We start from the raw sequence: 21,373 nt of genomic DNA on the forward strand, positions 1-21,373 counted from the left end.
TTTCAACTTACAAAGTACACGCTGAATCATTTACATTACCGCCATCTAGTGTAGAGGAGAAAAACACAAACCCTTGAATAAACTAGACAGAGCTCAGTCTTTTGCTGCCTTTATTTCAAATGAATGAACTTGTATAATACAATTTCGTTGCAAAAATAATGAGCAATAAAGTACATCACGGAACTGCATTTATCAGCTTGTGAAAGGTAACACAGTGAAGTATGAAACATTCCAAAAGTACATTTTCAGTAGGAAAAAAAGGTAACAAGTGGCCTAACAAACGATGATGCAAATCATGTGTTCAGTTGCAACGTCCCTTATAGAAACAACCCAAGGCTAGAAAAAGCAGCCAAACAGGCTTACTGTTATTTCCCTAAGCCATGCTTAAAGTAAACATTGTTATAGCTAAGTGTATGGATGGTAGTCAAAGCACCTATCCTTTTGAGAGTGCACAATCAGGGTGATGGCCCAAGTCAGCAAAACATACAGTAAACTGAGAGTGCCAGTCCCTGTCAAACACTGCTCTGAGCTGCCCCTGCAGAGCCTGGGTCCCCCAGGGCCAGTTTGGTGTGTGTTGGGAAACCACCAGCCCCACTCCAGCTGTGGTGTTGAAGTAGTCAGCAGACCAGTTAGACGTCCCTGAGGGGCAGAAGGATTTGGAATTCAGGCTGTTCCTTACATGTAATGCCTTCATATATACAACTGTGTCTGTTCACAATAAAGTAGCATCATATTAAACTATTTTCTGAAAAATCTACTGTAGGCCTTGTTGTTAGACCTGTCTAACACTTACCAATATATGCCACTCTATCAGTCACCATGTATTTATTATGGTTTACTCTGGAGTAGGGAATCTCTGACTGGTTCCCTACTGGCACAATGGACAGTTTCTGAAAAAGAGGACAATCTGGCATTACAGTACAGAAAGGAAGACAACCACATGGTTGAATAATAATAACAGTAGGCTATATGTGTCTTCCTACCACTTGAATGCTGATGTTATGGGCAGGGTAATTCAGGGAGGCTAGAGACTGAAGGAAAGGTAGCATGGCTGGATCAGAATCACGTCCACAGCTGACCAGCAGACGGACCTTAACATTCCGCTCAAAAGCAGCTCTCTTTAATGCATCATCAATGGCCGGCCAGTACCTAAAGGATGAATTAGAGGTTGATTAAATGCATCTAACAATAAAACAAGAAGGCAGAGTTGTAAGTAAAACTCAAGGGCGTATTGAAAAATGCTATGAGCCTGGTAGGACAGTAGGTTCACCTTTGAGGGTGTATGAAGCGTGTGGTGGGAAAATACTCCATGACTGCCACATCAATGAAGTGCTGCGCCCCTGATATCACTGAGAGGATGGCATTCAGGTCCTGAGTCCGAGATGTTGGGCAGAAAGAGGGAGGAGAACCCTGGGAGAGAGAGGGCAGACATGCCGTGGGAAGAAAGAGGTATGTGAGGAGTAGAACTGTGATGTGATGGTCATTAGATGAGAAAGAAATCTCCATTCAACCTGTTATGTGTTGGACAATGGGCACGCTCTTTAATTCTTTCAGGCTTTATTCAGATGCTATTGGTTTTATGATCTGGGCCCTCTGAAAGCACAGAATGGGGAAGTGAAACAGAAGGGACTCACTGTAATGTAGATTTTGCTTGAAACATTATCAGCCTTCAGCAGCAAGGGATGCTCTTTGTTGATGGCAGTGTCATATTTGGAGGGCCAAGGGTCTGGGATGGAGCTGTTGAGATGACCCATCACCCAGTAGGACTCAAATATCTTTTGGAGGTCTTCAGCCAGACTGGAGCAGTTGTAGATCACCACTCCCAGTTCCTTAACCTAAGATGATAGTGCACATGTAGGAGCAAAGCGAGTGGAGTATTCAAAGGTAAGTCTACTAGATCATCACTAGACCTTTACCTGTGTAAGAGCCCTCCAATCCATGTTGGCACTTCCTAGGAATATGTGTCTCCTATCAACAATCCAGAACTTGCTGTGGAGTACACCCCCAGTCAAACGCCCAAAGTGCACCTTTCTTACTTGGACTCCTACAGAAAACCAATGAAATTACATTTAAAGATTCAAATACAGTAGGATAATATACAAGGTACACTGGCTTCATAAACAAGTGCATCGATGACGTCGTCACCACAGTGACCATACGTACAAACCCCAACCAGAAGCCATGGATTACAGGCAACACCCGCACTGAGCTAAAAGGCTAGAGCTGCCGCTTTCAAGGAGTGGGACTATAACCTGGAAGCTTATAAGAATCCCGCTATGCCCTCCATCAAACAGGCAAAGCGTCAATACAGGACTAAGATTGAATCATACTACACCGGCTCCGACGCTGGTCGGATGTGGCAGGGCTTGCAAACCATTACATACTACAAAAGGGAAGCACAGCTGAGAGCTGCCCAATGACACGAGCCTACCAGACAAGCTAAACGACTTATATGCTCGCTTCGAGGCAAATAACATTGAAACATGCATGAGAGCACCAGCTGTTCCGGATGACTGTGATCACGCTCTCCGCAGCCGATGTGAGTAAGACCTTTAAACAGGTCAACATTCACAAGGCCGCAGGGCCAGACGGATTACCAGGACGTGTACTGCGAGCATGCGCTGACCAATTGGAAAGTGCCTTCACTGACATTTTGAACCTCTCCCTGCCCGAAATCTGTAATACCAAAATGTTTTAAGCAGACCACCATAGTGTTCTTGGGCACAGAGACTAAGGTAACCTGCCTAAATGACTACCGATCCGTAGCGCTCACGTTTGTAGCTATGAAGTGCTTTGAAAGGCTGGTCATCGCTCACATCAACACCCTTATCCCAGAAACCCTAGACCCACTCCAATTTGCATGCCGCCCTAACAGATCCACAGATGATGCAATCTCTATTGCACTCCACACTGCCCTTTCCCATCTGGGCAAAAGGAACACCTATGTGAGAATGTTATTCATTAACTACAGCTCAGCGTTCAACACTATAGTGCCCTGAAAAGCTCATCAATAAGCTAAGGATCCTGGGACTAAACACCTCCCTCAAACTGGATCCTGGACTTACTGACGGGCCGCCCCTGGTGGTAAGGGTAGGTAACACCACATCCGCCACACTGATCCTCAACGCAAGGGCCCCTCAGGGGTGCGTGCTCAGTCCCTTCCTGTACTCCCTATTCACTCATGACTGCACGGCCAGGCACGACTCCAACACCATTAAGTTTTCTGATGACACAACAGTAGTAGGCCTGATCACCGACAATGACGAGACAGCCTATAGAGAGGAGGTCAGAGACCTGGCCGTGTGGTGCCAAGACAACAATCTCTCCCTCAAAGTGATAAAGGTTAAATAAAATGGAAAAAAGACAAAAGGAGATGATTGTGCACTACAGGAAAAGGAGGCCCGAACACGGCCCCATTCTCATCGATTGGGCTGTAGTGGAGTAGGTTGAGAGCTTCAAGTTCCTTGGTGTCCACATCACCAACAAACTAACATGGCCCAAGCACATCAAGAGAGTCGTGAAGAGAACACGACAAAACCTATTCCCCCTCAGGAGACTGAAAAGATTTGGCATGGGTCCTCAGATCCTCCAAAGGTACTACAGTTGCACCATCGAAAGCATCTTGACTGGTTGCATCACTGCCTGGTATGGCAACTGCTCGGCCTCCGACCACAAGGTACTACAGAGGGTAGTGCGTACGGCCCAGTACATCACCGGGGCCAAGCTTCCTGCCATCCAGGACCTCTATACCAGGCGGTGTCAGAGGAAGGCCCTAAAAATTGTCAAAGACTCCAGCCACCCTAGTCATAGACTGTTCTCTCTCTACCACACAGCAAGCAGTACCCGGAGCGCCAAGAGGCTTCTAAACAGCTTCTACCCCCAAGCCATAAGACTCCTGAACATCTAATCAAATAGCTACCCAGACTATTTGCATTGCCTGCCCCCCCCCCCCTCCCTCTTTTCGCTGCTGCTACTCTGTTTATTATCTATGCATAGTCACTTTAACTCTACCTGCATGGACATATTACCTCAATTACCTCGATTAACCGGTGCCCCCGCACATTGGCTCTGTACCGCTACCCCATGTATATAGTCTCGCTATTGTTATTTTACTGCTGCTCTTTAATTACTTGTTACTTTTATCTTATTTTTTTTTCATATTTTTTAAACTGCATTGTTGGTTAGGGGCTTGTAAGTAAGCATTTCACTGTAAGGCCTACACCCGTTGTATTTGACACGGGACTAATACAATTTGATTTGATTTGTTTCCCAACCATTGTCCTCCAGTTCCCCCAACAGTACACATTTTCATTGTAGCCCTGGACAAATACATCTCACTCAACTCATTGAGGGCTTGATGATTTGGGGCGGCAGGTAGCCTAGTGGTTAGAGAATTGGGACAGTAACCGAAAGGTAGCAGGATCGAATCACCGAGCTGACAAGGTAAAAATCTGTCATTCTGCCCCTGAACAATGCAGTTAACCCACTGTTCCCCGGTAGGCCGCCATTGTAAATAAGAATTTGTTCCTAACTGACTTGCCTAATTAAATAAGGTAAAAATATGTTTTTTTTTAGTCTGCATGTTGAATCAGGTGTGTGTGTCCAGGGTTACAATAAAAATGTCTACTGTAGGGGCTACTGGAGGACCAGGGTTGGTTTAAGGGATGTTTTCAGACCTTTCTGTCTCAGAACTTGTAGATCTGTGGAGTTTGTCAGCATAGAGGGAATACTCGTCACAATCCTCACTGATACGTTTCTGGAAGGCAAAGCTCCAAGCTGCTCCAGTATGTCCTTTCCCTGTTGATGACATTAGATAAAGTGCAGGCAAATTTACAGGGATGAATTTGCCTGCACTGGCTTTTAAAAAAATAACTCACAGGTAAGTCAGTGGAAGAGTTCATATTGATGTCATCACCGGTAAGAGTCCAGTAGAAGGAAACCACATCGACTTGGTTAGTTGCCATGGACAGGAGATCTCTCCAGGCCTTGTCCACTGGGGTCCCAAAGGTTGCATTGTCGTCATATTTCATATACAGGGGAATGCTCTCCACAAGGATAATTCTGAGGAATTCACAACAGGACCTCTTAATTACTAGTCTTTGGGGATGATTACAAACGGGAAACAAAGCATCCAATTCCCTTGAAAAAAACAGCACTGTTTTACATTGTCAATTGTGTTAAAGCAAAAACGTATACTGTGTACATGAAGCTCACCGGCTTTGCTCATCAGAAATGTTATTTTGATCTGTTCTTGTTTCTTGGAAGAGCTTGTCATTTTGGAAATGCTCTTCTTCTGTGCACTTGTCCAATATAGAAAAGGAGAGCAGTACACCCAAAGCAGTCAAACATCCCACAACCACAGCTATAGACACAAGCCGTTTTGAGCCCTGAGAGCACGGACACACAACCAAGTGTGATGTTTATGAAAAATGAGGACAGAAAAAATGGATTTCAACATAAATATGAACAATAGTTAGAACAGACTTCAGTTGTATCGACAGATAAGATTCTACTGAAAAGTTTGATAAATGCTTGACAAGCAACCCTTACCCTTCGGTTGGGAACATAGCTATCATGTAAAGTCTTGTAAGGAGAGGACATCTCTTGCACTAATGTTCCTGGCATCCTGTTGAAATTCAGACCTAAAATGTAATTGATCATCAATATAATTTGAAACATACATTTAAACAGCATTTAACATACAAAAACAACTTACAGAATAAAGCAGGTGTTGTCTACTACAATGGATTTGTTTCGTCCTCTAATCCACAGAAACTGATATGAAACTAAGAAGTATGACATTTACTGTACACAGTAACATACATGGTTCCTGTTTTTTCTTTCATTTCTCTTTCTGACAGATCAGGACATATAAATACAATGACTTGTAAAACATGTAAATGTGTTGAGTTCTACAATATTAGGCCTACATCAAACAAGTGACTTTGGAATAAATATTGTGAAGATGACAGTACACCACATAATTGATTACAAATCAGTTTATTACAAAAAAAATGGAATCCCATTTTCTAAATTATGCACAAAATGATAACTTTTTCAATAGATTAATTCTGGAAAACATCAATAAAAAATAAAGTGGAAACTTTTTTGTTTAGGGTGCAAGAGCCAAACAACCAAAAAACCAAACCATGGTGATGACATTGAAGGGATACGAACAGGTTTAACAAAATGGGACTCATGACTTACACCAAGGTATTTCTCATTTTGATGAAGAACTGCAATGAATAGCACACAGCCATAGCAATCAAAAGCTCAAAGAAACAGATTTAACTGAGCTCATACAAGTACTGTACTTTGTGGTATGAAACAATATATCCCAAAAGGCTTTGTGGCACTGAGGGAAATTGCGGTTACTACTTCATGGACAGCTACACAAACTGGTTAGAAAAGAGGAAAGCACTTGTGGTGGACTGCAGTCCTTTCATTTCATTGAATTTTCAGCCTCCTCTCATTCTGGACAGGAGAGCATTTATACAATCTTTAAAAGAATGAATGCAACCCCATTAGTAAAAAAGGGGGCTTAAAGTGTAGCTTCTCAGCATATTAGGTTGAAGGGTCGCGATGGTATTACAATAGTGCAAAATACTAGATGGAGGTCATCTCCAGATCAAACTTGTAGATATGTACATACATTATAAGACATGCTTATTTAATTTATAATTGCACAGAATTTCTGCTTAATTGTCACTCCCAATTATAATTAGATTATAACAAAACAATGAACAGCATGTGCATCTTGCTTTTGACACTTCACTTAATAGGCCTAATAAACTGGCATCAACAACACAGGAGACCAGGTAGTGTGGTGTGCTTAATGAAGGAGTGTACAGAAATAAAACTGGAGGAAATATATCCAGAAAGCAAAACTGTCAGAGAGCATTTGAGTCCGTAAAGTGTTCACTTTTACTATAAAAAATAAAAGGAGAGCCGCACACTCTAGGAGCTCCGATGCAATCATTTTAGAACCAATGTTTCGACAGCCAAGCAGTCTTCATTGGGGTATAATGCCAAACACTGCGGGTCACTGGTTTATATAGTTTGAAAGGACACACACAAAAGCTTTTACTAAGACGTTTCAACGGTAAACTTCAGCAAAATTGAAGCTACGGATCACAATTTAAACTGAGAAAGGGGAATCAAGAAGGGAACAGAAAGTAGATATCGCTGACCACACTATGGACAGCTGTGCAATCAACTGACAGGTTGACAATCAAACCTATCGGCAATACTAACAAACACTTTCCAAATGGCGCTTGCTGGTAGAAGTCCTGAATGAGTCCTGTGTTTTATTCGGTGTTAAAGCTTAAAATCTCTGGGCTGAGCTATGCAACTATTCACTCCAGACAGTTGGCTGTTGTCAGGTGGTTAAACCTAGATGTTCTACCGCACCACTAAGCCCCACTGCCCTGCCCACCCAACCATACAGTACATTCCCCGCAGATGTTCAGTTCTGAGAACAAGGAAACTTCTAATATCAGACATGAGGCAGACCTAATTGCTACTTTTGACTCAAAAGAATAAGGCACAAAACACATCTGATCATGACATGTTTCTACTGGCAACGTGAGATACCCTGTGAAACAGTGACTCCTAGACCCATTCTTACATTTCATCTCTAAAATGATTCAGTCTCTTTTAAAAGACCAGAAAAATAACATTCTTCTCTTAGCTCAAAGCAAGTGTCCAAGTGCCAACTTATAAACTCTTTAATACTATATAAATCATTACAATTAAATACTTGATATACATTCTTCAAGTCTGGTCCATAGAGATAAAAAAGTGGTCAATAGAAAAAGAAAATACAGTGGGGAAGTCTTTGATAATCCCAGTCACTGGTTTATCAAGGGATCCTGGAGAAAGCCTTTCTACTTTATTCATACATTTCATCAATCAAAGTCAAAATCCTATTTAATTGCATTAGTAAGAGATACTTAATTAAATAAAACATACTCAAGCGGATTTTAAATATACTGTACTCTAAGTTCATTGCAGCAACACTTTCCCAATTAATGGAAATCACCGAAACATGTCAATAAAATGCATATAATCAAGTATGCTTTTGTGAAAGTGAGATCAACTGAGAAGTATTCAGAACCCTTGACTTTTTCCACATTGTTACGTTACAGCCTTATTCTAAAATGTACTAAATTATATTTTTTCTCCTCATCAATCTACACACAATAACCCATAATGACAAAGCGAAAACTTTTATTTTAGACTTTTGTGCAAATGTATAAAAGAAATAAACAGAAACACCTTATATACATAATTATTCAGACCCTTTGCTATGAGACTCGAAATTGAGCTCAGGTGCATCCTGTTTACATCCTTGAGATGTTTCTACAAATTGATTGGAGTCCACCTGTGGGCATTTCAATTGATTGGACATGATTTGGAAAGGTACACACCTGTCTATACAAGGTCCCACAGTTGACAGTGCATTTCTGAACAAAAAAACAATCCATGAGGTCGAAGAAATTGTCTGTAGAGCTCAGAGATACGACTGCATTCTTATGTCACTAGCCACAATCCATGAGGTCGAAGAAATTGTCTGTAGAGCTCTAGATCATCGACTGCATTCTTATGTCACTAGCCACTTTAACTATGCCACTTTGTTTACTTTGTCTACATACTCATCTCATATGTATATACTGTACTCGATACCATCTACTGTATGCTGCTCTGTACCATCACTCATTCATATATCCTTATGTACATATTCCTTATCCCCTTACACTGTGTATAAGACAGTAGTTTTGGAATTGTTAGTTAGATTACTTGTTGGTTATCACTGCATTGTCGGAACTAGAAGCACAAGCATTTCGCTACACTCGCATTAACATCTGCTAACCATGTGTATGTGACAAATAAAATTTGATTTGATTTGATTTGATCGAGGCACAGAGATCTGGGGAAGGGTACCGAAACATTTCTGCAGCATTGAAGGTTCCCAAGAACACAGTGGCCTCCATAATTCTTAAATGGAAGAATTTTGGAACTACTAAGCCGCCCGGCCAGACTGAGCAATCGGGGGAGAAGGGCCTTGTTCAGGGAGGTGACAAAGAACCCAATGATCACTGACAGAGCCCCAGAGTTCCTCTGTGGAGATGGGAGAACCTTCCAGAAGGACAACCATCTCTGCAGCACTCCACCAATCAGACCTTTATGGTAGTGGCCAGACAGAAGCCACTTCTCAGTAAAAGGCCCATGAAGCCTGCTTGGAGTTAGCGAAAAGACACCTAAAGAATCTCAGGCCATGAGAAACAAGATTCTCTGATCTGATGAAACCAAGATTTAACTCTTTGGCCTGAATGCAAAGCGTCATGTCTGGAGGAAGACTGGCACCATCCCTACGGTGAATCATGGTGGTGGCAGCATCAAGCTGTGGAGATGTTTTTCAGCAGCAGGGACTGGGAGACTAGTCCAGATTGAGGGAATGATGAACAATACAATTGTGCCAAGATTGTAGCGTCATACCCAAGAAAACTCTAGGCTGTAATCGATGCCAAATGTGCTTCAACAAAGTACTGAGTAAAGGGTCTGAATATTTATGTAAATATGATACTTCCGTTCCTCATTTTTAATACATTTGCAAAAATTTCTAAAACCCTATTTTTGCTTTGTTATTATGAGGTATTGTGTGTAGATTTATGAGGGGGAAAAACTATGTAATACATTTTAGAATAAGGCTGGAAGGTAAGAAAATGTGGAAAAAGTCAAGGGGTCTGAATACTTTACAAATGCACTGTATATGGCACAATAATGGCCTTGCCTTAAAGGGGTTTTCCCTCAGCTGAACTAACCAATGCATGAATTTAGTGTGTCTTCTACAATCTCCTTCTCACACCATGGCAGTTCAATACGCATTTCAGTTCTCTAGTAGTGTACACACAGTGCAGTAGTGTCACAGTGCAGTGGGGCCACAGTTGTCTCTAGCAGTACCCATTTCCCCCTCTCAAATCCACTCTCTCAACACCTGGGATTGTGGCGCAGCAGTGAAGAGGAGGCACGGTGTTCCAGAACCTCAGACCACATAGCTCTCTGCCTCTGAGGCCATAGCTGATCTCCTGACACTCTCACTGGACCTGGAGCTGGAAGAGGAGACCCCACCCTCACCCCGCTGGGAACCTAATGATCTCCAGTCTCTCGAAGGGGCCCTGGATGGCCTTACACTGGCTGAGGAGGGGGAGACAGGAGTGGAGGTTTTGGCTGGCTCAAGGTTCCCACTGGGTTCAATGATGGTGTTGATGACTGGGAAGGGGACAGACAAATTTGGCACAAATCAACATCTGAAATGCTGAGGGAGAAAAGCAAATGACAAAAAAAGAAATAAAGCTTTTAAGTGATGCTTGTTTACATGGAGATTTTACTCAAGATTTGTGATGAAGGTGCACTTGCCTTCAAGTTGTCTCTGAACTCTTCTGAGCTCTTTGAGAATAGATGTGATTTCCTGAAATACAGATAGGCATTTTACACTGAAGAGGGAATTAAACAATACAGCAAATCATCGGAAATACCTATAAACCTGGTCCAATAAGTCTGGAAATACCAACCTTGTTTGAGCCTTTCAGGACAGGGATGTCATTTTCAGCATTGATCTTTGCTTCAATTTCCTCCCAAATGTCCTGTTTGTTGTGGAATAGTACCCTGAAAGCACAAAAAAACTAGCTTGAGTACAGACAAAGCAACCACGTATAAAATGAGGAATTACTAAACTGAGTATCTGATGTCCCATATCTCCCTAAGGATAGACTATCTGCCCAACACAGCATATTCTACTCACTTTCAGTCCATTAACCATGCTGGCAGGCTGTGATCACTCACTTAGTCATGCAGAGCTAACTGCATATCAGAGAGGATTAATACAACTTCTCATCTGGTTCTGGTATGAGCTGTGGGGAGAATGGCCTGACAAAGTATTGTGAACTTTTGCACATGCTTCTTGTCAAGGTAAACATTCTTACTTTATTTTCTCAGCTAGTTGCTCTGTGTTTTCTCGAATAGCCAGAGAGATCTGGGACACTGGATTCAGCATAAGGTCATCAACAACAACCTGGAGAGAGAGATGACAGACATTCAGTCAGCTCTCCACTTCACAAAGACAAGGCTGATCACCGCTGGGCTAAACAGCAACTTATCAAGAGACAATCTATTTGCTTTTCAATTTAAATTCTCAAAAGGGATTGAAATGGTATGAACAATGTTATTGTCTAACCTCTTCCTGGTTCCATCTGTGCTTAGAGTTGTGTTCCTGCTCATTCATCATGGTCTGGTCGGGGTCCCCGGCAGCAGGTGAACCAGGGGGAGCTCTCTGGTAATTCACACCAGCCTCAGGAATAGGATGGACCAACTGCAATACAACAGGAGCCAGACATTAGTTAAGGGTGGTTATGATATGTGCCAATCATAAGGTAACATATAGAAACAGAGCGATCAAGATGAATCCATGGATACGACCCCATTATTGACAGAGGAATGTTTTGCATTGGCCCCAGATGTGAGAGCAACCAATTTAAATGTTGTTGTGAGAGTGAACTGATAAACCTGCACCTGAGAAGGCTGGGCAGCCTGAGGAGATGGCTGTGCTGTCTGATAGCATGGAGTGAATGGAAACTCTTGGTTTAAAAGGTTGAGTATGTCTTCTCCAGCCATTGTAACATGAACCAGTGAAGACAGGTATGGATATACTTTAATGGGTGCTAAAGAAAATATATAAATTGAAAAGCTCTCCATCAGGCCCATAAGTGTGTGACTTGGCAGTGTGGTTAACATACCTCGTCCTGGGTGGTCATGGTAGAGGCAGGTGTGTTGGCCTCCACTCCAGAAGAGCTCTGAGGATCAGTATCACCAGCCACGTCATGGATCTCCCTGGCCAGGATGGCCAGATCTTTAGCCAGGTCCTGACTCAGTCTAGAAGGGGAGAACAGACCAACATAGAGACACCTCAGACACTCTTCCAAGAGCGAAAAAGTGTTGCAGTTTTGAAGCAAGCTTTCAGAGGTTTTACACATTTTGCCATGGGAGGGAGAGACATTTTTGCAATTTTATAAGAAATGTAATGCTGTTTTTCTAATTTTGCCAAGGGGCAGAGATATTGTTTTGGGCATTTTTACAGCTAATTTCCTGTAATATCCCCGCAAAATTGTCATGGGGTGGAGAAAATTATTTTACAGTTTTAAACCCAATTTTCTGCAATTCTATACATTTTGCCATGACTAATGCCATGTTAATTATATCTGAGTGAGAGTGACTAACAAAATCCATGGGGCCATCTGGATGTCAGGGTCCCTGAGCACATGCCCTGCGTGCCCGGTCAGTATTTGGCCATGATTACTACATGTTTAGATAGCTTGCTAGACTGACTTACCAATCAAATAATTGCTAGCCATCATTGGGTGACTGCTAATGGCTGACATAAAAAGAGAATAAATGCTGATGCACAAACAAATTTCTAACTCAATGTTGAGACGCCGATTAAGATCTTAAAAATAAATAAATAAATATATGTATATATATATAAACATTTAAAAAAAGAGTCTGGTGCCCTAAGCCGCCGTTTATGCCTGGAGCCAGCCCTGGTTGTCCCCCTGCTATCTCAACTCACTTTGCTATCTCAGCACTGTGGGAGGACCAGTTCTGGTAGGCGTCTCCCTCGTGACTCTCCTGGTCCGAGTCTCTTGAGCTGGCTTTGGGGCGCGGGGGGATGAGGGGCTGGGAGCGGGAGGCTGAGGGGGTCTGGGAGCGTTTGTGTTTAGGGGTGATCTGGTTACCAGAGTCATACTCCTCCTCCGAGGTGGAGGTATAGTCAGAGCCTTTCTGCCGTCGTCTGGAGCCTTGGAGCCATGAATTGGTTTGAACGGTGTTTGTGAGGTTAGGAGGATGAGGAGAAGGAAGGCAGGAAAAGACAGAGACACCATGAAAAGGACACCGCAAAAAAACTACAAACCCCAGATATCGCAAAACACCCATACATACCCCAGAGACCCATACAGAAGGGTTTTTGTAGAAGTGCTCATTCAGATGGTAAATGTACTGATGCAAGATCACAACCTAAGTCTTTCTGTATATGTTATTCTTTAGGATTTTATTTTATTCAAAAACATTCACAACCTGAAATGAGCACTCAACCCAACAATAGTAATGGCTACTGTAAAAAATAGTAATGCTATTGAAGACCAGAAGAAGTCACAAAGTAAAGAGAAATGTAATTATCGCTCAAAGGATAATGTATTCGACATCTGACCCACAATACTCTCATAATTTTCTAGATATGATTGAATGATTATGAGAACATTGAGCAGATGGTATCCACTTTCACCACAGGTATTCTAGGGGAAATTCCACGGTAACAGAGTGATGTTGAGACTGATTTCACCTTAAAAGCTATGTCAAACAAAAAACAATAATTGCAAAGTAAGACAGACCATACAACTCCACAGTAACAGAATGGCGGTTTGTGCTGTCATTCTGTTACCAAACTTTGCATCTGCACTGTTCTTCAACTAAATGTGTTTTTGTAAGATTTTCCGTGGAAATGGTTAAGTCATTGTGCATTGAGTTGTATAGTTTGTTGAACTTTGCAATCATTGGGTTTTGTTTTGCATACATTTTAAAGTGAAGAATCAGCATCTGTTACCGTGAAATTGCCCCTGTAGAAAATAATTGCAGGGGTTATATTTAAATTACAAATAGAAATACAGCATAAGTGTTGTTAGTGAAGGTCCTCATTAAAAGCCAAAGGTCAGGAACCTTTAAACCATGGCTCATGAAACAAATCTCCAGAAGAATACAACCTAGGCTTGCCCCTTTGTAACTTGTTAGTTGAACTAATTGTCTCAAACTCACTTAAACCAATTCATCCAGATCATTAATAGGACTGGTCTCCTTTACGCAAACCTACATTGTGATGCTTCCAATCCAGAAGTTGACATTTTTATGTTTCATTACATTTCTGAAACATTTCAAGATTGTCTGGGACATATTTAAACACTTAAGACAGATTTTTCTACCTGTAATGACCACTTTGTCAAAAGACTAATGTTATATCATATTTTGCAAAGAGTAGATTGTGTGTATAACTCACTGGCTGTGCTGCTGGTGTATTTGGCGCTGCTGGAGCGGCCTCGGGTGATGGGCTTGCAGGGAGCTCCAGAGGCCCTGCCTAGCACAGGCTTAGAGCTGGGTCTGGCGACGGAGGCCTTACGCCCAGAGCCGCTGTTGGACTCTGTGCTGCGGTTGGAGAAGCCTGTCCTGGGTGCGGAGGACTCTGTATCACTGGGAGTGGTGAAGGAGCTGGTCCTCTTCCGGGGCAGAGCCAGCATGTCCAGCCTGGAGAGCTGCTTCTTACTGTCCTGGGAGGCCTTGGTGGTCCCACTGGCCTCCTGGGAGATCCTGTCCGTCTCTGTGCCCTCGTTGTCGGACGCCTCGCCCAGGCGAGCCCGACGAAGCATGGAGGCTCTAGTAGGCCTTGGGGCATACATGCTGTTGGAGCGGCTCAGGGCCTGGGACACTTTGGAGGACTTAGAAGACTCCTCCTTCTGCAGGGGGGTGGTGTACTTCTTGCGTGCAGTGGGCCGGTAGCCCTCCTGGTCTGAGGAAATGGTATCAGGCCAGTAGGGTAAGCTGGAGCCCTGGGGGTCATCGCTAAGGTCCATGGAGCCATGTTTGCTCACACTGCGTCTCATCCCTAGCCTCCTGCCTGGTTCAGGCTTACTATCTCTGCTATCTTCTCCCTGAGATCGCTGCTTTTCTGACGGGCGATTATGGGCTGACGGCTGGCGACTGGGCTCCTGGGTGAAGGAGCTGGCAGAGGACCTCTCCCTCTGAAGGCCACAGGTGATAGAGGGCTTCTTAGATCTGGTCTTGGGTGTAGTCTGGTTGCTGCGCTGGCTGGCAGTGCTGGCTGAGTCCATGTCAGACTCCCCAGACAGTGTGTCATCTATGGGGCAGGGAACTACATCAGTCTGGGCCTGGAGCTTGGCCTCCAGGGCAGCCAGAGCGTCCTCAGTCTCCTTGAGGTAGGAGTGGGTGTCCTGGCTGCAGATACCCTGGAACACCTCAGCAGGGTCTGGGTCATTCTGAGCAGGCTGGCTGGAGATGTGGGGGAGTCTGGTGACCTGTGCAGCATCACTTGGCTGGTCCTTAGTGAAGCTCTCCTGCCTGACCAGAGACACTGAGATCTCCTTGGGCTGAGGGCTGACTCTACCCTGGTAGTCCAGCTTGGGAGCTGACGAGTTGGGCTTCACAGTCTTCTGTGAGTCCTGTCCACCCCGTTGTTTGGTAAGGGTGGCTGTGGAGAACTGTGGTGTATTAGGAGGAGGTGGTAGTTTTCTCTCAGTCCTGGGCGTATTGGGTCTGGATCCCCTCTCCTCAGAGTCAATGTAGAATGATGTAGACTTGGGTGTGAGTCTGGGCCTCTCCTCTTCTCTGCTCGGAGATGAACTCTTGTCTGTCATATCTGGTGTGGGCGTCGTCCTCTGTTCTACGATGGAGCCGTCGTCTGACTTACTGGCATCACTCAGGCTGTCTGGGTCTAGGTCATCCTGTACAGACAGGTTGTGGAGTCCCTCCTGTGGACAGAGGGCTCTGGAGCTCTTCTCTCTGACATCATAGGTAGAGTAAGTGTCCTGATGGACAAGAATGCTGGGAGTTGGAGTCTCATTCTTCTCCACCAACGGTGCCTGAGGCAGAATCCGCCGTGTTCTGGAACTCTGGCCTTCTGATTCCACACTTTTGACGTTGCGACTGAGCATCGCCTGATAGCCGGTCCTCCCACCAACTGAATGGAAACAGAAGGATGCATTTTTTATGAAGTTGATAATCAGGACTATATCTCATTATCATTTCAAATTCTGTGCAAATTCCCATCAGGTGTCTTACCTCCTCCTGACAGCTCAATCTGTGAGGGGATGTCGAAGAGGCCTGAGGAGGGGCCAGAGTCTGTGTAGCTGTCTGCCAGGCTGGCCCAGCGAGACACCCACTTAGAACCACCAGACACCTGCATGAAGGATCACTCTAGTTATTCATGTCACAACAGCAGTCAGTAAACACAATAACGCTTACAATACAAGGAAAAATAACACAATCCCGTTCAAGAAATTATAATTTACGCTTTAAAATCTATTAGGGAATAGACACATATACAGCTAGGGATGTTAGTGTCATTTTCAGATATAAAAAAATATCCTATGACAGCAAAAACATGCCAACCGCCACAAAGCCATTCCTATTCCTCAGATAGAAACCAAGGACACCACAAGAGAAAACCAGTTGGTCACATCCAAACCCAGCAGGAAGTAACACCCCCATAAACCAAAAGACACAACACAAAATCTGCGAGGGAGATAAGGAGAAACCATGGAGAATCAAGAGACCAAAACATGCAGATTTGTGCTTCCCAGTTTATTGCCCCAGTAGATGAATTAAATGACTGATTGATTGATTGATTGATTGTTTGTTTGATTGCGTTAGCTCTGGGAATCTGTCACCACACGGAGGCCGGCTGGGGGTTTACCTGCAGCTGATTCTGTCCCTGCCCTGGAGCTGGCCTTAGATCCACAGAGCTACTCTCCCTACGCTCCTCCCTGTCCTGAGCCTTAACAGGCTTATATGCTGCTGCTGCAGCGTGGCTGGGCTGCTCTGGCCCCTCAACAACCCCAAACACCTGTCAGAAACAAAGCATGATGTGTGAATGCTGTCGCTCCAGGGCTGTCGGCTGCCAAGTCCTCTACGCTCCTGTGTGACACCCATGATAGCTTTTGTTAGATAGCATGGCTGTCGGATACTTAACAAGGCAGGTTCTCAGGCTGAAGCTCATGGCATGACAAGGTGTGATATTAAAACAAACTTGGAGAGATAAGACTATTACAGAGAGTAAGGCAAAAAGACTTGCCTGGTCTATCTTGCTGCGTGCCTCCACCACCTCTTCATCCTGGACCTCTGTCTCGATGGTGTAGGTGCCTGCTTCACTCAAGGCATCGTCCTCCTCATTCCCCAAGCTTCTGGGGCTTCTAACCTCCAGGATCCGTGCGGCCTCCAGGCTCCGTGCGGCCTCCAGGCTCCGTGCGGCCTCCAGGGTGTGGTTGACCAGGGATATTAGAGGGGCTTTCAGGGACACAGGCTGGTTGACGGTGGAGGTCTGAGTCAGATATGGGACAGGGGGCTGAGGGGGGCTTGGTGGGGTATGGTGGGAGTTGGGCACTGCTGCCATTTCTGTTGGTGGTGGGCTGATGGTAAGAGACACAGGTGAAGTCTTCCTCTCCCAGGTTGTGTTCATGCTCGGTCTAGTCTCCCGTCTGGACTCCCTCAGGAACTCAGCAGTGAAGTCCTGGGCCAGTTTAGATCTCCGGCCCACACTTCTAAAGGGCCTGGGCTGTATGGAGGAGGATTGGGAAGAGAAGCTAGTATTGATCCGATCCTCTGTCTTCTCCCGCCTCAGGGAGCCGGCCCTCTGGGGGCCTCCAGAGCCCGGGCCTTTCAGGGGTATGGTATACTGCTGGGTGGGGGAGCTGGGGCTCAACTTCTTCTCCAGCTTGTTCCTAAGGGCCGGGCTGTCGGGCTGGACTGTGTTGTTGGTGAAGGTCTGTGAACGCTTCTTGCGTGGATTGTCATCAAAGAACTCGATGACGAAGGCCTGCTGGGGGTCTTCTTTGCCCTGGCTCTGAGGAGGGGAGTGAGTCTCTGGAGGGGAGCTGGACAGAAGGTCCTCTGAGTCAGGGGGTGTGAAGGGTCTAGGGGGCTTTGACTGGATAACCTGCTTCCCGTTCACAACAGAATCCTCAGAGTTGCCCCGAGTCCCATCCTCATGGTGATGGCCTGACGATAAATACAGAAACATGTTAGCTTGAAAGCTCTGACAGTAACAGTGGATTCAGTGTATATATATATCATTGAGTCACTCACCTGTGGAAGCCTTGTTGTAGATGGGCAGGTCACTGTTGGTGCTGAAAATGTCCTCTGTCTGAGACCACCTCTGCATCAAGCGCACATCGCTTTGGTCCAGCCAATCAGCCACCTTGCTCTCTGCTGACATCACCTCCGTGGGTGCGGTGACCGCCTCCTTACTCAGGAGCTTGCGTTGCTGGCGGAAGGAGAACTTGGTCACATGGTCTTTGATCTTGATTTTACCCGGCATGCATTCATCAAACTCGATGGTGAAGGAGGCGTGGCTCTGCACCACAGGGGGTGTGGGGGTGGGGGCTGGGGGGAGAACAGGGACAGCAGGGGGGTCAGTGTCCTTAGTGGGAACCTCCTGGAGCTCCCGCTGCTGGAACTCCTTGGTGGGGATCTCAAAGTAGCTGGGCTCCCTGTGGTGCGAGTAGATGGGCCTGGCCTGGCTGTCTGACAGGGAGCAGTTGACCTCCTGTCTGTAGCTCTCGTTAGTATTCTCTGTAGGGGCACAGGGGACACAGGGGACAATATAGATAAATACTATACAGACCAATACTGTAAACTAGTGATTTTGGGGGCGGGGAAATCAATAACGTTGAATAACGTTGAATATCGCAATATTATTTTGGACGATATTATATCGATATTTGATATATTTGATATCATTAGCATTAGCTAGCACTCGTGGGCGCCTAAACTCACACTTTCATTTCCCTGACTGATCAAAACTAGTTTTATCATTCTCTCTCATCTCTCTGCAGCAGACATATAGTGAGCAATATTTTTGGAACATCAAATCGTAATATCGAATCACAATGCACAGAATTGTGAGAATCATGAGAAACGCAGGACATCATAACGGCACCTAATTATCATGATAATAACGTATTGTGAGGTCCCTGGCAATTCCCAGCCCTACTGTAAACCGCAGGCACAAAGGATATGCAGTACGAGTTGGGTAAGGGAAGGAATCACAGACACTACTCGAATGAAATATTAAATATGCAAAGGAAAACAAATCACAGAAAAACTCTGCCAATATTCCATATAAATCTGCAGCCACAAATAATAAGGTGGCTTGACTAAGTAAACAAACAAAAACATCAGCCAATCAATGGGTGCCAGGCCAGCTGGCCGTGAAGAAATGTCACTGTGGGAGCTTGGAGTCCAAAGGAGAGTGGTAATCTGTTCCAGCCAGGCTGGGCAGCATGAGGCTAACAGTCACCCTCCCTCCTCTCTCCTCCACCCTGTCCCCTGGTCTTACAGGGGTAATCCATCACGAGGCACTGCCCGCTGGCCTGGGATGGCCCTGGACCAACCTGGCTCAGTGTGACACTGGCAGCTCCTGGTCACTAGTCGGCACTACAGAGCTAAACACCATCTCTCAATGGATGTATTGAAAACTTTTGGTGTGATGCATAACAAAGTATTATGCTTGCCACTCTAATCAAATACATTTGTCTGTAACCTTGATGAGTTAGCACAGCTAATAACAATATTGAAGTGCCAGGCCTCTTTCAGAGTGACACGCTCACTCTCACATATCCGGAGAAACAAATGAACTGATAGTATACTAATAGTAGAGAAGTGTTTGTTCAAGACCTGTAGGGTCCTCGTCTGGCTGCTGTCCTTCACCGTGTTCAGCATCATCCTCCCCCCACCACGACGGCTGCCCATACAGAGGAGTGGGTCTGGACACTGGAGCCTCGCTGGCCACTAACAGACACACACATGATAAGATACATGGACAGAGAGAGAACAGAGTGAGTACTGCCTTAATTTTGCTGGACTATAATAAATACAAAAACTGAGTGATGTAATAGTCACATAGCAGAATGATTGCAAACCCTACAATGTCTGGGTTTTAAGTGAAGCTGTACATTGAAACATTACAAATAAGCGTAGCACAAACAGTCGCAGTGGATAATATTCTGCATTTTGTCCTACTAAAATGTTTCATCAATTTAATAACTTTGATAAGAATCAGCCATTGGCAAAGCAGGTAGAGGGGCCTGGAGTTATGAGGTCACGTGATACACAATCCTCGGAGGAAGAGAATGAGACTGGACATGGTAATCCTAATCTTCACTAAAGGGGGGAGATGCAGAAATATAACAAATGAGAAGCTTTTCAAACAACACTGGTTTACGATGACTCATCTCTCCAGAGCAGAACATTGAGACGAACTGATAACCTTCCGTGTACAGTATATGGTCATACAGTACTTGCTGCTGTCCTGCTTGAATGCATTATCACGGTTGAGCCATGTAGTGGTGGTCCCTAGATTCTAAAAGGTCACTTCTATAGACGCCAAAATACAGGTTGGTTCCACGCGCGTTTCCATAGATGAGAGGTTGCTGACACAGTTAAATTGATTGTCACACAGATTCTAGGTTGGTAAGTGGTTTATAATTCAATAACAAATAAACCAAAATATATTCTTTACATTTTCTTTCTTTTATATAAAATTGCACTAACAAACCATATGAATCTGTTTTTATCCATCCCCTACATCTGACCAATAAGGGCACTAGGGCAGATTTCCTGTCACCCTCAATAATGTGATGACATCCAACAGCTGGTTGGCAAGCCCAGGACACTAGCCTATATGGCATAAATCAGATTATCCACATGCCTGGTGTCTGTGAACTAAACAGACACATTAGGGCTCTCACACTGGAGTTGTAGTGCTTTGGTTTATTTAGGCCAAAGTGCTGTTGCCCAGGACACACAATAAGACATCAACAGAGAGAGGGAGGGAAACAGAAGGGCATGTCACTGATTCCATTTGGCTTACCCAATGCTTCATTTCTAGCTACACAGGATGGATGACACAGCCTAAAATGGTTTGTGGACTTTCTCTAGTGCTGCACTGAGTCATTTTAAGCTTTCCTATGTTGGTGTGTATCAGGAATGATGAAGCCGACTAATGAAAGACATGAAAATAAACTTTAAATCCAGAGCTCTTCTCAGGCAGTGGAAACCATAAGGATACATTTCCACATTACGTTCTACACTGAACAAAAATAAAACGCAACATCCAACAATTTCAAAGATTTGACTGAGTTACAGTTCATAAAAGGAAATCAGTCAAATGAAATAAATAAATTAGGCCGTAATCTATAGATTTCACATGACTGGGAATACAGACTTCCATTGATTGGTCACAGAAACCTTTTTTTTTTAAAGTAGGGTGTGGGTCAGAAAACCAGTCAGTATCTGGTGTTACCACCATTTGCCTCATGCAGTGCAACATCTTCCCAAACATGCTCAATGGGTGACATGTCTGGTCAGTATGCAGGCCATGGAAAACTGGGACATTTTTAGCTTCCAAGAATTGTGTACAGATCCTTGTGACATGGGGCTGTGCATTACCATGCTGAAACATTAGGTGATGGCGGTGGATAAATGGCACGACATTGGTCGCTGTTTGTTGTCCGTAGCTTATGCTTGCCTATACCAT

General features: G+C 44.5%; 2 protein-coding genes across 3 annotated transcripts in view; both read right to left on the reverse strand.

Moving 5' to 3' along the window:
* Positions 1-93: 93 nt before the first annotated feature.
* On the reverse strand, positions 94-5,821 carry LOC115138451 (5'-3' exonuclease PLD4-like). 2 transcript variants are annotated; one of them, XM_029675306.2, is made up of 11 exons: positions 5,717-5,821; positions 5,551-5,626; positions 5,215-5,387; positions 4,878-5,061; positions 4,677-4,797; positions 1,917-2,044; positions 1,635-1,835; positions 1,271-1,410; positions 984-1,149; positions 794-890; positions 94-639 (listed from the first exon to the last, which is right to left on the reverse strand). In XM_029675306.2, the coding sequence occupies exons 1-11, from the start codon at positions 5,800-5,802 to the stop codon at positions 434-436; spliced, it is 1,578 nt and encodes a 525-aa protein (XP_029531166.1). In that variant the 5' UTR covers positions 5,803-5,821; the 3' UTR covers positions 94-433. The 2 variants fall into 2 exon arrangements, with proteins under 2 accessions (XP_029531166.1, XP_029531167.1); XM_029675307.2 differs by having other exon boundaries at positions 5,551-5,642; positions 5,717-5,811.
* A 160-nt stretch (positions 5,822-5,981) lies between these two features.
* LOC115138453 (centrosomal protein of 170 kDa protein B-like) overlaps positions 5,982-21,373 on the reverse strand; it is a 51,333-nt gene continuing 35,941 nt past the window's right edge. Inside the window, exons 7-19 of the mRNA XM_029675311.2 lie at positions 19,513-19,626; positions 17,923-18,408; positions 16,913-17,835; positions 16,535-16,684; positions 15,901-16,018; positions 14,105-15,799; positions 12,626-12,854; positions 11,796-11,931; positions 11,237-11,371; positions 10,986-11,074; positions 10,575-10,668; positions 10,420-10,471; positions 5,982-10,272 (exon numbers count right to left, since the gene is read on the reverse strand). Of these exons, the coding sequence (XP_029531171.2) occupies positions 10,046-10,272; positions 10,420-10,471; positions 10,575-10,668; positions 10,986-11,074; positions 11,237-11,371; positions 11,796-11,931; positions 12,626-12,854; positions 14,105-15,799; positions 15,901-16,018; positions 16,535-16,684; positions 16,913-17,835; positions 17,923-18,408; positions 19,513-19,626 (4,448 nt within the window). The 3' untranslated portion in view covers positions 5,982-10,045. The remainder of the gene's footprint in view (positions 10,273-10,419; positions 10,472-10,574; positions 10,669-10,985; positions 11,075-11,236; positions 11,372-11,795; positions 11,932-12,625; positions 12,855-14,104; positions 15,800-15,900; positions 16,019-16,534; positions 16,685-16,912; positions 17,836-17,922; positions 18,409-19,512; positions 19,627-21,373) is intronic.

Source organism: Oncorhynchus nerka, linkage group LG12, assembly GCF_034236695.1.
Source record: "Oncorhynchus nerka isolate Pitt River linkage group LG12, Oner_Uvic_2.0, whole genome shotgun sequence".
NCBI lineage: Eukaryota > Metazoa > Chordata > Actinopteri > Salmoniformes > Salmonidae > Oncorhynchus > Oncorhynchus nerka.